This window comes from Podarcis raffonei, chromosome 5 (assembly GCF_027172205.1).
Source record: "Podarcis raffonei isolate rPodRaf1 chromosome 5, rPodRaf1.pri, whole genome shotgun sequence".
NCBI lineage: Eukaryota > Metazoa > Chordata > Lepidosauria > Squamata > Lacertidae > Podarcis > Podarcis raffonei.
In genome coordinates, this window is record NC_070606.1 from 65,442,816 (window position 1) to 65,458,865 (window position 16,050).

At 41.4% G+C, this 16,050-nt stretch overlaps 1 protein-coding gene across 1 annotated transcript in view; it reads left to right on the forward strand.

Moving 5' to 3' along the window:
• KY (kyphoscoliosis peptidase) overlaps positions 1-11,656 on the forward strand; it is a 29,444-nt gene extending 17,788 nt beyond the window's left edge. Inside the window, exons 8-11 of the mRNA XM_053389857.1 lie at positions 556-673; positions 6,698-6,886; positions 9,110-9,300; positions 10,150-11,656. Of these exons, the coding sequence (XP_053245832.1) occupies positions 556-673; positions 6,698-6,886; positions 9,110-9,300; positions 10,150-11,054 (1,403 nt within the window). The 3' untranslated portion in view covers positions 11,055-11,656. The remainder of the gene's footprint in view (positions 1-555; positions 674-6,697; positions 6,887-9,109; positions 9,301-10,149) is intronic.
• The last annotated feature ends 4,394 nt before the right edge of the window (positions 11,657-16,050 follow it).

Below are 16,050 nucleotides of genomic sequence, written 5' to 3' on the forward strand. Positions count from 1 at the left end.
TTCACTTTCTGTCCTACTGGTGAGAGCCTAGCAGGAATTTAGATCTGGTGGTGCATCTGTCCCTGGGGCAAAGCAGACTTCAGGCTATCAGACCTACTTTGATTCCCACCCCTGTTAGAATCTCAGTATCTGCCAACCAGAGCCAGACACAAAAGACATCCCAGTTACAATTAAAGAACAGGGTGACTCTAAGCACACTGAACTTAGTGCTAGGAGTTTGTTTTCAGCAGCAGAAGTTAACTGAATTCACAGTTCTTTTACACAGTAATGCATTTCTCCTGGTTAAGTTTCTTCATTTCAGCAGTCTAATTTGGATGAGGAAAGTTGTTTTGTTCTTGTTCTTTAACAACAGAGTGTCAGTATCCATTGCACATTACCAAGGGCTTCCACTGACAGGCTTCCTTAGGTGAATCCCACCTTAAGTAAACATCTGTTGTACCTGTTTGTATGTGAATACTTCCTGGTTACTTAGCACAGGTCTGAATGACCCTTGTTTCACTTTGTCTATTTGTTTACTTTACACCTGTGTTTAAACTTTCAACCTTTGCTCCCCAGAATATGATATTGTGGGCTTCTTTAACAAAGACCAGCAGTCTTTCAAGCCCAAGGATGTTCTCCAGAGTGGAAAGAGCATTTGCGAGGGATACGCTGGGCTCTTTGAACAAATGTGCAGGTACATGAAGATCAGAAATGTTCCCTTGCTCTGTTAACTTATGCACCAGTTCTATCTCTCTTTACACCAACTAGGATCTGAAGCACCGTTTTGAAGCTGTATTGTTGAACAGCAGCAAGTCCTAGAAAGGTCAATTTTGCTTTCCGCCCCCCCCGCTCCATAATTTACTTTGTACCATCTGCTGAGGCTCGCATTGCATTAACATAATGGCAGATGAGTACATGGGGATAATTTAGTTAGAAGAGGCTCTCTGGTTTTTTCTGGAGCATCTGAAGGTTAAAAGAACATTAGGACTGAAGAATATAGACTACCCCATGCAGTTCCCCACACGCAAGAAATGGTGAGTGGTGTGTCCCATACTGAACTTGGCCACATCCTCTGCAAACTGCCCCATACATCTAGCGCAGGAGCACCCTGGTACAAAAACCTTTTCAGTCCAGGGGCCACATTCCTTTCTGGGGGACTTCCCAGGGGCCACAAGTCAGTGGTGAGTGAGAGGGCAGAGCAACAAATAAAACTCTGGGCAGGATTCATCTAAGTTGTGTGTGTGGCACTCATGCAACAGGACATTTCCTCCCTCTCAAGGGGACAGCAAGGCTGGTGAGGGGCGTGGCCTGAGAAGATTCCCAAGGGCCAGTTAGAGAGGCTTGGAGGGCCACATTTGGCCTTCAGCCTGAAGTTCCCAGCCCTAAGTTAGAGGGATGGGATTTGGCTGTGCAAGCACTGTGATTAATTTCCACCTGACTGCTCACAAAATAATGGCTACAAGACATACAAGTTGATTCCTTCACAAGAACTTTCCTGCCAACTTCGTTTTATGAATTAAGGCTGGTGAGAATGCTTTAAAAAAAACAATGATGTTGTTAGAACTTCCTTGAAGACTTGGATTCCCATGCCACCCACTCTGTTACATCCAGACCTTAATCGAATCGAGAATAAATCAAGGTTTTCTTCCAACACATCCTCTACCCATTGAGAAAAAACAGGTGCTTATGGAAGGAATTATGTATATTTTTAATTACAGCTTTGAGATCTCTTCCAAGCCAAGCCCCTGATGTCCATAAAAAGTAAACATCAACATGATGAAATGTTGTGTTATCAGATATCATTTAACAATAGTAATTATCAACTCATCCAAATGTTCCCTTGTCAGGATCTAGCCCTGCTGGAAGTTAATTAAGCAATTGTGGGATATTGAAGCACTCACCGAAATGTTCATCCCATTGTAAGAAGGATGCTTATGGAAAATAGGTGTTTACATGCCTACTTGAATGCAGACACTGTGCATCTTCACTGCATGTCTTCCAATGTGCTGTGGATTCCAATCTTTATCCATTCTGCAAGAGCTAATCGTGGGCAACTACACATGGGTCACACTAGGTTTGCCACATCATGTTTTGATGAATACAAAGTCTGCCAGAGCAGCGTGGCAAGCATTGTGGCTGCTTTGGCAATGGAGATGTATCCCATCTCTCTCCATTCTGCCTCACTGAATGGGCTGGGGCCAGTGGAAGACTTTTCTTAGCCCTCAGTGATGTTATATTGACTACTTGCTGCAGACATCATTGCATTCATTATGGCTGAGATCACACAATGAAATCCTAAAATGGGACCATAAGTAGCCCATTGAGGGGTGCAAAATGGGTGCAGAAATACCACAAAAAGCCATTAAGGTAGGGAGTCTCTATAGGGTATTTTGCACCATTCGCAAACCTGAATATTGCCTAGTGTGCTTCAATAAAGCATGTAGCCCCTTCCTGTTAGACTGAGGCAGTATTAAGTTCTGCCTTCAGGCAAATTATCCAACCTCATTTGTTTTCCTTTCTTAAAACATTGAAATGAACAGAGAATCCTGCCATCCTTTGTTGTTGTTTTTCCATAGCAAACACTGTTGAAGAGAAAACTGAATCCAAATTCCCTTCTCTACCCCAAACCATTGCTCTGTCAAGTGTTGTTGTTGTTTAGTCATTTAGTCGTGTCCGACTCTTCGTGACCCCATGGACCAGAGCACGCCAGGCACTTCTGTCTTCCACTGCCTCCCGCAGTTTGGTCAAACTCATGTTTGTAGCTTCGAGAACACTGTCCAACCATCTCGTCCTCTGTCGTCCCCTTCTCCTTGTGCCCTCAATCTTTCCCAACATCAGGGTCTTTTCCAGGGAGTCTTCTCTTCTCATGAGGTGGCCAAAGTATTGGAGCCTCAGCTTCAGGATCTGTCCTTCCAGTGAGCACTCAGGGCTGATTTCCTTAAGAATGGATAGGTTTGATCTTCTTGCAGTCCATGGGACTCTCAAAAGTCTCCTCCAGCACCATAATTCAAAAGCATCAATTCTTTGGCGATCAGCCTTCTTTATGGTCCAGCTCTCACTTCCATACATCACTACTAGGAAAACCATGGCTTTAACTATATGGACCTTTGTTGGCAAGGTGATGTCTCTGCTTTTTAAGATGCTGTCTAGATTTGTCATTGCTTTGTCAAGTGTACCTCCAGCCAAAAACCTAATGCTTGGGGTGAAAGAGAAAGGAGCAGCTTTGCTACGTTTGTGCCTGCTGAGCAGGCAAAAGCCGACACATTTGTCTTTCATTTCTATTCTAGAGCAGAAACCTTTAGGGTACTTCTAAGCAATGGCTGTGATATTTCAAGATTAGCTAGCTTGTTGTTGCAGCAAGACCAGCACAACATAATAATGGTGCACAACTGCTGCTGTAATGATCAGGGTGATAATCTTCATGTAGCAACAAGGTGCACTCTCAACCTTTCATTACCGTCTCGCTATGTATGTAGGCAATTTTCTTCAAGCTATACATTTAAGTGACACTGGATGGAGGGCATAACATTTCTAACTGAATAGGCTTAGGGGCAAGAGCATTCAATGTCGGGCCATGGAATTCGCCTCTCATGCTGAGATTTTGGCACCCTGTTAGGCGTTCCGATGTTCAGGTCTCACATACAGTATAACCTCCATGTTTGATCAGGAGTTGAAGATTCTGGTGGCAGCAGGGTCTCGCCTCCAACAGCTGCTTTGCTTGGCAAGCCTGCCGCAGCTCTGGCTGCATTTTGGAGATGAACGACTTTTATGGAGGATAATAAACGCTGGGGAAAGCCTACCTTGCAGTCCTAATCATTACCACAAAAATGGCTTTGGAAACAAATGAGGTTGACAAGACACCATCCATCTCCATTGTTGATGTAAATAATATAATTAACCAAGAATGCTTTTTAAAGCAATGCTGGATTGCCAGCTTGGCATATCAAGGAAGAGCCCGTCCAAAACTCCAAAGCCTTGCTGACTTGGGCAGCTGTCTGGGCTGGCAGCCCCACAGCTCGAAACAGCAAAGTTAATTGACTAAGGGCAGAACTAACTGGGTGAACAAAACACCATTCTGGCAGAGGGAAGTAGCAACATGCAGAAATGCTTCTATTTCAGCAGTTTAAATCAGGAATCATTGTTGCCTCTAGTGCTGGCCCAGCTATAGACATGATGAAGAAGAACCTGACCGTAAACCAAGTAACCATTTTCTCCTTTCATTGATTATATAGACTTGCCTTCTCTCCAGCCATACCCTTTATCACTGGCAATTATCTCATTTCTCCACATGCCTCGCTGAAACAACTCTCTCTCCCTTCATGCACTTTCCCTAAAGCCTTTCAATTTTTTGTTCTCTTTCTCTCAACCACTTTTCTTCACATTGAAGTGACCAGCTTCGTCTACTGCAGTAGTACTGAAGGGAAGGTCATGCCATTCACGTAACACCATTGTAATTTGCACTGTTTTCCGGGCTATCTTCTATTCCCCTTTGAAACACAGGCTAACATCTTATTTGCTTTTAATCATCTCCATGCACTGAGCAGATGCTTTCGCTGAACTGTCTGCAAGGATTGTATCACTGTCTGCAATCAATTCCAATTGTTTCATTCAATCCAATGTTGCCACAAATTTAATTTCATCTACCATCACTCTGTTCAAGCTACTGGCTTTGTTAAGCGTCAAGGGAGCTCTTCACAGCCCTCTCTAGCCACTCACTCCTAATTGATGAGTTGTTAACAGTAAAAGGAAGGAACCTGGTTAGGCCATCTCTATAGGATTGTCCAGAATCATTACGTGACTGGCTTGTTTGCTGCCTTTTTAAAACCAGAATATGCAATGCAACTTACAAAACTACCAACATAATACAAAGCAAGAGAAAGATGAAACGCCACCTAAAACCACAACACATTTCAGCAAAAACAAACACAGCAATGTAAAATAGCAGTGGGACACATGATAAAAGCAGACTTCTACAAAAGTTCACATATAAGATCATCGTCACTGCCTGCAGGCAGTGAGTAAGCTATTATGTGCTTTGCTCAGGAGAATGGTCCAAATCCTGCGTGCCACAGTTGAAAAGGCCCTTTCCTGGATACTGATGTGCCATTTCATACAGCAGTTATGAAACCCAAAAGAGGGCTTCTGCAATAGAATGACAGTCCCATGCTGGCTGAGATGGATGGATGTGATTTTGGAGATATTCTGGGTCCAACCATGATAGGTCAAAGCAGTGCTTAAACTGAGCTGGGAAGCAAGCTGGTAACCAGTGATGCTGGAGAATGGACAGTTTCTATCAGAAACTTCACTGCCACATTCTGGATCAGTTGAAGCTTTAAGGTTGTATTCAAGAACAACCCCATGCACAGCGCTACAGTCATCTAACCTGGATGTAACAAGTATAAACTAAGGCATTGTACTATGAGACTTGTGTGAGTTCCTCAGAACTGGTCAAGGCAGGACTCCAGTCAGGGCTGCAGCTTTGCTGGTGGAGCAGCCAGCTGGATTTTATGGGGCTGAACCTTTACAAGCAGAGCCGGCCTAAACTACATCCTCCTATGCCTAGTTTGGGGAGGAAAGAGATGCCAGAATGACCAAGGGGCTGGAGCAACTCACCTATCGGGAAAGGTTACAATGTTTGGAGCTTTTCAGGTTGGGGAAAAGGTGAGTGGGGACATGACAGAGGTATATAAAATTATGCACGTTGTGAAGAAAATGGATAGAGAAGTTTTTCTCTGTCTCATATAATACTAGAGCTTGGGGCCATCCAAAGAAGCTGAATGTTGGAAGATTCAGGACAGACAAAAGAAAGGACTTCTTCACACAATGCGGTTAAACTATGGAATTTGCTCCCACAAGAGAATGATGGCCAACTTGGCTGGTGTTAAAAGAGAGTTGGACACATTCACAAAGGACAGGCCTATCAGCAGCTACTAACCATGAAGGCTATAATCTACCTCTGCTGTCAGAAGCATTACATTGCTGAATGCCAGTTGCAGGAAATCACAGTGGGGAGAGCACTATTGCAGTTCAGGTCCTGTTTGTGGGCTTCGCATTGGCATGTGGTTGGCCACTGTGAGAACAGGATGCTAGGCTAGATGAGCCTTTAGCCTGATCAAGGAGGGCTCATTTTATGTTCTTGACAGGCTAATTTTGCCTTTAAGAATGCAGCATTATCCTGATTGATCTGCGGAGACTGGGAGCATTTATCCAAAATAATAATAATAAATTTTATTTGTACCCCACCCTCCCCGGATGCAGCAGAGCTCCAGCATAGAAGACAACAGTGAGACCTCTTTTTTTCCTTCTCGCCTGCATCTTTAAACACATCTTGGGCTACTCTTGGGCTTCCTTCTTTATCTTAAATAAACTGAGGCTGCTTGTTTTCAGGAGTCTTTACTTATTCAAGCATTATTATTTTTTAAATAAAAATTTCACAGCACTTGGATCGACTGCCAAATAGTTAAAAGTCTGCCTCCTCCCATAATAACACTTGCTCGAAGCAAGAGATGTCAGGAAGAACAAAAGACAGCCTTTGACTTAACACCCATAAATATTAGTAATGCATGAAAAGAGTATTATTTCAGATGTGATTCACTCTAATCTGCAGTGAGCACGAGAGATCATAACACTTCCAACATTTATATGAATGATAAAGACAGCCCCTTAGAAGCAAGACCCTGTTCTTTAAGTCCTTTCTATCCTTTTTCTCTCTCCCCAGTATTGCAGGAGTGCAATGCATGAATTTATCTGGTTATTCTAAAGGCCATGGCTACAGGGCTGGGGAGACTTTCACAGGAGAGTATGACCATGCCTGGAATGCAGTTTACCTTGATGGAAGGTGGCATTTGGTGGACAGCACCTGGGGAAGTGGCTCCATTGATGACTGCTTCAGCAAATTTACCTTCAGGTATGATTGTCCTTTCCTCCTCCCTTACAGCTCTGGGGCACAGGGGTGGGGATAAGCAAAACACGTAGCTTTCCTTGGTCACATTCAAGGGCTCTGCAACATATACTCTTTGATTTGCTTGCTTCATTTATAACTACTTATTGAAATCCATGTCAAATTTCAGATTTGAAAAAACAAAAGCATCATCACGATGTAGGGCTTATCATTTAACCATAATGACCATTTACTTCACTATTCCAAGCTACGTGTCTCAAAGGCTAATCGTGAAGGGGACAAAGCTTCATTTAAAAAATAAATAAGGGTGTATATATTTTCTCCCCTCCCACCAATTGGCCCCTAAAGGTTCTCCTCAGGCTTCCACCTATGAGAAATGTCAAGCTCTTAAACAGGGTTGTTACAAACTAAAAAGGTATAGAAATCTAGCTAAACAAGTCCCCATTCTTTGAATGTTAATATTTCCACTAACTATTGAAACCAAAACACTCCTGAAAGGTGTGAGAACCATGAAAAGGAAATTAAAGCTTGGAAACAAATGGTAGAAATCCACTTGGTCCAGATAGCCAGTGTTACTGGTAGTCTGGACAATGACCCATGTGAAGGATTTGATATTTCTCCATGTGAAGACCTAGCATTGGGACAACCCATGTTATAATTAGAAGGCCACAGTAATTAGAAATGAAACACAGATCACCAAAGCTAGAGACACCGTGGGGCAAGCAACAGGCCAAACCAAGTTTACCGGTACTAGCCAGTCTGAAAATCCCCATATTAGCTTATTATAGACTTTCTTTGGCACAACACAATTGAAGACGAGCATTGACTTTGAAAATGCATTTTCAGTAGCTCCTGCTAAAAATTAATTCTGAGAGAATGCTGCTTTCATTTGGCATTGTCCCTTAATCATAGAGGGACTACATTGGGTGTAAAGAGTTATTTCTTAACTGAAGTTGTTAAATTCCATGATTTTGAAAATTTCACTCTCTAGCGGCGAGATTGTTTTTTCTTATTGCTCTCTTTCAAAATGCCTGATTTGCCCACATGCTTGGGTAGCAGAATTCAGCATTCTTAGAACTCCCATCCAGCCTTCCTTTATTTAAATTAAGTTTTTATCCCTTAAACCTGCAAACCTAGGCTTGAAAGTGCATGCAGAGAACATATAGTGGTACCTATAGTTACAAACTTAATTCGTTCCAGAGGTTCGTTCTTAACCTGAAACTGTTCTTAACTAGAGACATGCCTTTCACTAATGGGGCCTCTTGCTGCCGCTGCGCCGCCGGCACACGATTTCCGTTCTCATTCTGGGGCAAAGTTCTCAACTTGAGGTAACTCTTCCAGGTTAGCGGAGTTTGTAACCTGAAGCATTTGTAACCTGATGCATTTGTAACTCGAGGTACCACTGTATAGGGAAATCCAAGAAGTTGGGGAGGATGGAGATTTCAGTGTTTTGCATAATCCTGTCTATGTCTTGCTGAAGCAGAATGACTGAATTATGCAATTTAGGAAGTTTATGTAACCTCCCTACCTTAACAAACTATAGTTTATTGAGTTAGGAACAAGTTTTTGGCTTTAGCACAACCTTTCTGATCTTTAAAACAGCATCCCTGTGATATATGAAATCTCATTTGGAAATCTTTTTGGAAACATGGATTGCATAGGTGCATGTAGGATTATTTTTATTGTTAAGATGAGCTGACAACATTTCTTTTTATTGTATTTGCAAAATTTTAAAAAGTTAAAAACACATTTATCATTTAATGTCATTTAACTATCCAGGACCATACTATGGTTTAAGATCCTGGTTAATATGCTAACAATAGTTCCTCACTAACATAACTAGCAACTCAACCTTAAACAGACCAGGTCTGATATGAGGAAATCAGCGCATAAACTATGCATTATTAAGCCAGGAGCATTATAACCAAACTGGGCCATTGATAAATTACACTGTAACAGGCAACCTCATTTGACTGCACCCTCTGTTCTACTGTATTCTCAGCCAAATCAGTCCAGCCCCAAATCTACACATCTCATCTCTTCATTTTGCCTCCTAGAGCTCAGCTGTGTTTCCTACCATCATTCCAGTCCTAATTTATGTACAGTTGAAAGGAAACCCCCATTGATAAACCTATCTAGAACTGCTGCCGTAGTTAAGATTCAGTTTAAGGCAGAAAGCTAAGAGCACCCGGTGCCAATGATGTATTGACCTCTCCTTTCTTGTTCCAGATACAACGAATTTTATTTCCTCACCCACCCCGCCCTATTTATTAATAATCATTTCCCAGACAACAGCAATTGGCAGCTCCTCAAACCAGCTGTGACATTGAAACAGTTTGAGAGCAACATGCTATATAAGAGTGACTTTTACATGATGGGATTGCTGGCAGCCCACCCAGAAACACCAATTATTCAAACAGGTACAGTGATACATGTCATTGCCCCATGCCGATCTTATTATAAGGAACAGTTCCAGCTTTTGGTAGGGGGGCTAAAAAAAAAGATTAAAGTAGCAAAGGTTAGGATTTAGGTTGCTGGGTTACTTTTAAAAGATTAGCTCTGTGGGTCTAAAGCATGGGGTTCAAAGTTCTGCAGCCTTTTTTGGTCATAATCACCATTGCCCTTGGGGTACCAATCGGTGTAAAATACAAAGTGCTATTTATTACCCATCAGATTGCTTGTGCCCCAAGAATATTTATATTCCAGCCTGAAGTGAAGGGGAAAGTTTCAGAAAATTCTGGGCTGAGGCTCAGAGCCTTATATGGGTGCAAGTTAGTACACTTGAGTTTCAGATGCTCCCCATGGTGTCATTCAGAACCTAACCATGGAATGAATAATTTCATTTCGAAATCCTGTCTTTTGAACTCTCTCAGACTTCTCTGAAACTGACAAGTTTCTAAGGGGTTGTAGTCAAAAACTGCAGGCAGCTTGAGCTGTAACTGAAAGACATTGGTGCTTTCATCTTTTCCAAGAATGATGAGCGATTCTACTGCATTTGTAATAAAACAGAAGCAAACAAGTACCCGAAAATGAAGGCTTCCCGCCCTTAACCCTCTTGTTATTTATTCTGAATTTGGATTTGACAGACGCTTGTCAACTTCTAACCAGCCAACCATAATATTCTCCCTTTCACTGCCAAAATGATTGACAGTACAGCAGGCAATTCCATTCTCCAGGTCATTTTCTCCAGATTTTTTTTTGATTGATTTGTATTTTTGAGTAAATAGTAAGAAACATCCTAACCAGCCTCCTTTATTTGCATGTCACAGTAAATGGGAAAGTAGTAGTAGCTGTGGAGACTCGTTTGCCGATGCTGTTCATGTTTGAACTGAAAGGGGCAAAGGAATATAGCTTGATGACTCTGAAGAGGAATGGGATGAATCTGGAGCTCTACCCACAGAAGACGGGGACCCATAAGCTACAGATCTACGCCAAACCATCCAAGGGCTCAGATGAAGTCTACAACTGTGTGATAGAATATACATTAGAGTGTAGCTCTGTAGACAGGAACGTCTGCTTTCCAAAGGAACTTCATCAACCTGTTGGGCCCAGCTGGTTCTCAGAGAGACAAGGATTCCTCAAGCCCTCGCAAAAAGGCCCAATCATTCATACAAGTGACGGGCGCTACGATCTCAGCTTCATCCTCAGTAAGGACTTGAGTGTTTTAGCTTCCCTGCATTCGGGCAACGTAAGCCTCAGCGAGGATACAACAAGACGGCATATCTTGCAAGCTTGCCAAGGAAACCAGGTAGACTTTAAGATCCACCTTCCTCATGCAGGGAACTTTGCTTTTAAAATCTTTGCGAAAAAGAAGTCTGATCCTGGAAATTATAACTATGTCTTCAACTACCTCATCTGTTGCCCAAACACCAAGGTGAAATGGCCAGTGTTCCCCCAGACTTATAGCAAGTGGGTGGAGGGTTATGAGCTAGTGGAGCCGCTAGCCGGGTTGCTCCCTGCTGACCGCAACGTTAAGTTTAAACTCAAGCTTCATAGCATTGCCAAGGCATTTGTTCAATGTGAAAAAATCTGCCCCTTGTCTTTAAGCAAGGATGGCTACTGGGAGGGATCTTGCAGCACATCAGGCTGCACAGAGGTCTATGTGATGGTGCTGGAAAATGCCAATCACAAGTTCTACTCTCACATCTTGAAATATGAAGTAGAGCCACAGTAGGAGGCCACTCCTACTCTTATCATCTGTCCACATGTGCAGCGAGATCTGATATATCACAGTTCATACCGCTCTCGAGTAATTCCTTAAGGCTCCCTTAACATTGGGGAATAGTGCTCACCCCTCTCTGAAGCACCAACAAAACAATACAACTTGATCAAAACTTCCTGAATGGTATTACGCAATGAGTGGCATTTGTAGGAAACGTAGTTTCTTTACCAGTGTAAAGTCATACTTCCCATATACATAATTTCAACTATAGATTATTCCTGTGCTACAGGCCTAGTACATTATGCACATTTCCCCACCTAGTCCACCTCCATTTTAGGATGCAACTGCTGATTTCTGAATGGCTTACATTCAACAAATATGTTATGGACAACAAAGGGGCATTCTCTAACTCATTGTGGGCCAGGAAGAGAGGACCACACACTTTTGAGCATCAATGTGAGAGTGGCTGCAGAATCTCATCAAAACACATATTGGTGCAAGAATATAATCCAAATGGAAGCTTTCTTGTGTGCACTTCATTGTCTTACTGTAAATGATACTGCGAAAACAAGTTTTTACACCAGATCTTAAAAGCAATTAAATACTAGTTTTTATCTCATTGGGCTGTGGTGCTTTTTAAATGACATGGTAAGGAACATGTATGTGAACAAAAGGGCAATTTAATTCTTAACTAATTTGCAACCTTATCAATAAGAAAAGATTGTGCTGCTGATTCTAGGAAATAGCAATTCACCAAGTGTGAAACACAGTGGGATAACCAAAGACAATCTTGATGACCTGCACAGAATGAAACACGAACACAAAGGTATCATAGATAAAAGTTAGTTTCTATATAAACACATGAACCCTTTTGGTCAAACATGGATAGTTTAGTATAACAGCAAAGATCTGTGGTTTAAGTCAGAAAATGAATTTATTTTAACACAAGTTATAATCTGTCTAATCTTCTATAAGATCAATAGACTGCAATTTGCTTTTTAAAAAATCCTTGTCTCTAATCAAAATTCAGGGAGCTGACTGGATAGCCCTGGAGGTTTTTCAGTGCTATGACATTAATTTTTTATTACAAATTTCATATATTCATTGAACCATGTGGATTCCTTGCCTAGACCAAAAAATATCAGCAATTCATTTTTTCCATGTGCCTTTAAAAGTTTTGTTTTACCAGTTTTTGTAGGAATATATATACTTGAAGCAAACCCCTGTGTCAAATGAGTAATTCTTCCTGCTGTGACTTGGTTCGCACCAATAGACAACAGTTTAAGGACTAATATAGATGGTCAAGTGGCATGTGTCCCAACTGCATCTTCCCCACAGCAGCTTGAATGAAGGTGCTAATATTACCCAATCCGTTATTCAGCTTTGGGGAAGCAGAAGGGAAGATAGCTATGCTCCTGTTCAAACAATTTCCAACCCACCACACTTTAAATTGTAGCACCCACTAGAAGAAGCCAGGGAAAGACTGTGGATGCAATAGTTAATGACACTCTGAAGAATGAAGCACAAGGTGGTGCAAGCATGACAGACCACATATATAATTAAAAGAACATCGCAAGATGAGCTTTGTAGAGTCTCTAAAGGAGGGGAGCACTCATTTAGCAAAAAAATAATAATCATAAAGTAAAAGGGAAAGTTAAAAACATTAGAGGAACATTTTGGCACTCTCATGACTCATAACTTTCCAATAGGCTCCTGTGTCATTTTTGTAATATTGTACAATCACATTACATGCAGCCATTGTGTTAGCAATATTATTTTAGAGGATCCAAAGAATTAAAGTTCCTTTAGAGGTGAGTTGGAGCGTGATTGTGCCAGCCATACAGATAACATCTGCCAACTGATGAGTGACAATTGCTGCTACCCCTGTCTGTTGCTACCCCAAAATTATAATATGGCCTGGGTAAGCAAGTTCAAGAAGGGTTCCTTTTGTCAGTCTTGAACCTACTGCCGTATTCAGCTTCATCCAGAGATCCTAAAAACGGAGGAAGAAAAGTCTCTTAACCCAGATGTCTGGAAGGCACCATGTTGGCTACCCCCAAAATGCATATAGTAACTGGGATTCTGTGCTGTAAATCAGGAAGCAGTTGATCGAAATCTTGCATCTGCCATAGTCTGATTAGGTGACTTTAACAAACCCTTCTCTTTTTCTATATTTGGAAACAATACCAGCCTACCCAACATAGCTAGGAGGATTACAAAGACTTTGAACACTCTTATCATTGTTTTATTCTACACTTTCACATCACTAATGGATCATTAGAAATTTCTCGGAAAAGAGAAAGCCCTGCATTGCTTTCTGAAGGCTTACGCTGCAGGGCTCAGTTAAGCCTCCTAGGGAAAACAATTTCACAGGACTCCGATACTAAAAGGCCCTGCTCTGGGCTATAAACTAGATCTTACAGAGCACAAAAAATGGTATTTGGTGCAGGGCTGCCTCTAAGGAAGTTAAAGGACAAGCAAGCTCAGCTGCTGGATGCAATCTTCTATATCTGATGTGAAGGCAGATAATACTGAACACCAGCCAAAGCATAATCCTTAAACTTTCTCTGAACTCTTTTACTGAGGATTACCAATTAAACCTACTAATATAATACACATTGATTCTCATTTTTTTAAAAAAAAATATGTAAAGTAGAAGGCGAACATCTGGCTCAGCCTTGCAAGCAAAAAGGAAACTCTTTGGTGTTATTAAAAGGCTCAGTTCAAAGAAAAAACTCCCCTCCAGCTTCATTAATTATAAAACTGTTAAGGCCAACTGATTATTCCAAAGGGATGTTCAACATTCTCAAGGCATAGATGAATGCATGGAAACCCTGCAGCCACAGATAAAAGTGCCTCAGAAGTCTGCACTAGCTTTGTCATCACCCTCCAGGATAAACAACCTTCCTGCACCTCCAAAACATGCATATTTACAGTCTCAACACATATTAAGCCCACTCAAGAGTTTTTGATGATGTAGCCCACAAACTACACATAACTCCTAATATAATTTTTTCTTTGCCCTTAACTCATCAGTCCTTTGTAGCATTTTCTGTACTCTATATGCACGGGGAAGCAACAAGCAGGAATACCAACCTCCTTGTGCAATTTGCTCGTCTCAGATTGCTGTCCATTTTGGGACTAACAGTTTGCCCTGCCAAAGTACAGCACTGTCTCAAGTTCTTGGCACCTCTGTTATTACAACTCTCTTTCCAAGAACGAACCAGTGTTTCCCCTGAATTAAAAAAACACAGTAACCAACACGAGTGCAACACAAGTGAAGTGGCACAGAACATTTTTGTACCTCTTTCGGATCAGATAGGCCTCCAGAAATTTTTTTTGATACACCCAAATTAGTTTTTGATTTAAAGCAATTTGTGTTGAATCAGAATGGAGGTGGGAGGGGTGAGCCACCAAAGATATTCCTCACCAAATACACTACTTTTGCTCTATACAACATAGAGATGCCCCCCAGTTTTTTAGAAGGGACTGAGCAATGTTAAGATGTTAGATATATTTACAAGAGAATGTTAAGGTGCTCTCGTCTTTGCCCAATTATGAATGTCACAAAGGGAATTATACTGAACTCGATGGTGGCATGCACAACATCCTTGAAGATTTAGCAAGGTAGGAAAAAATATGGCTGCAACAAGGCATATTTTATATCCCAAGGTACACTATGCATTTCAAATTTTTAAGAAGCATCTTCTTTTCTTTCCACTGATAATGTTCTCTAAGGAATGTTTGCCTCCACAGAACTGCACAATCTGGAGCACCTATTACTACACTTTATTTTCTACCCTCTGCATTACTGGAGGTCAACTTAAAGATCATCATACAGTAGGAAATGAATAGCCTTTGGGGAAACATCAACACTGGTTTGACGCCAACTCTGTCAAACATGATACAATAGCCTTATGCACTGCAGAACCTGCAAGCCAGAGTCAGAGTTCTCCCTAGTTCAGAGAGCAAAGTGTCAAACAGGAGACATAGAAAGCCACAGTTGCTGAACTCACCTGACCAACACTCACAGTGGGAAAATTTTGATCTTCAAGTCACAGAATTTGAAGAATTTTTGTTATTCAGTAGCAGTCTATTTTAAAGGCTGTCATATTTTTTACTAAGTGATTATTTTTGTACTCTTAAGTTTCACAAAAACAAATCACAACATCTCTGAAAATGCATCTGGAATGGATTCATAACTATTCACGTTTTCAGGGATCCAAAACTTAAGTTTGCTGGCCACTCCCACAGAAGTCACCTCTATGTGCAGGGAAAGTCAATCCCAATGTACATGTCAGGTTCCTCGTGTATGGCAGAAGTTCCTTGCTCAATATGAAGGGCAAAATTACAAGGTCTCCCTGTCTGACTTCTGTCTTCCAAGGAGTAAATCTGTAGCATGTGCTTCTTGCCTCGAGCAGCTGTTTCCTGTACTTTCAGTCCCTCTACTCAAAATGTTAACACCAGGGCTCTTACACAAGAAATGATAGAGTATACTCACTTTGCGGGGGCAGCCACCCAACCACTTTTTAACAAAAAAAAATGCTGTGTGTGCTTTGCCAAGAACTGTTAACCATTCCTACAAAACAACATAAATTTTTAAAAAATGTCTGTCTTCATGCCACATTTGATTGTCTATCAGTGTCAAGCTGCTGTGAGAGGTGTTGACGAAGAATGACATGAAGCCATAAAAATCAAACACAGCAAGCAAAACACAGGAGTTAGCACACTGGAAAGAGGTTGGTGATGTACAGAGACTATTACATTTAAGATGGAGGCAAACATCAAAAAGATGCTCTTGCAGAGCAGGAATTCTCCTGAATCAAGATCTAGAAGGTTGTTAATTATGGCCAGCCTTCTAGCAGCAGTAACATCCTTAGCTTGGCAACAAACCTTTCTACATCTAGAAATACAGATGTCCTCCACTTTCTCAAGATAACATATTCTCAAGATCATCCATTCAGCAAAGGATAATTAGCATTAATACCATCATGTATATGGGAGCAAA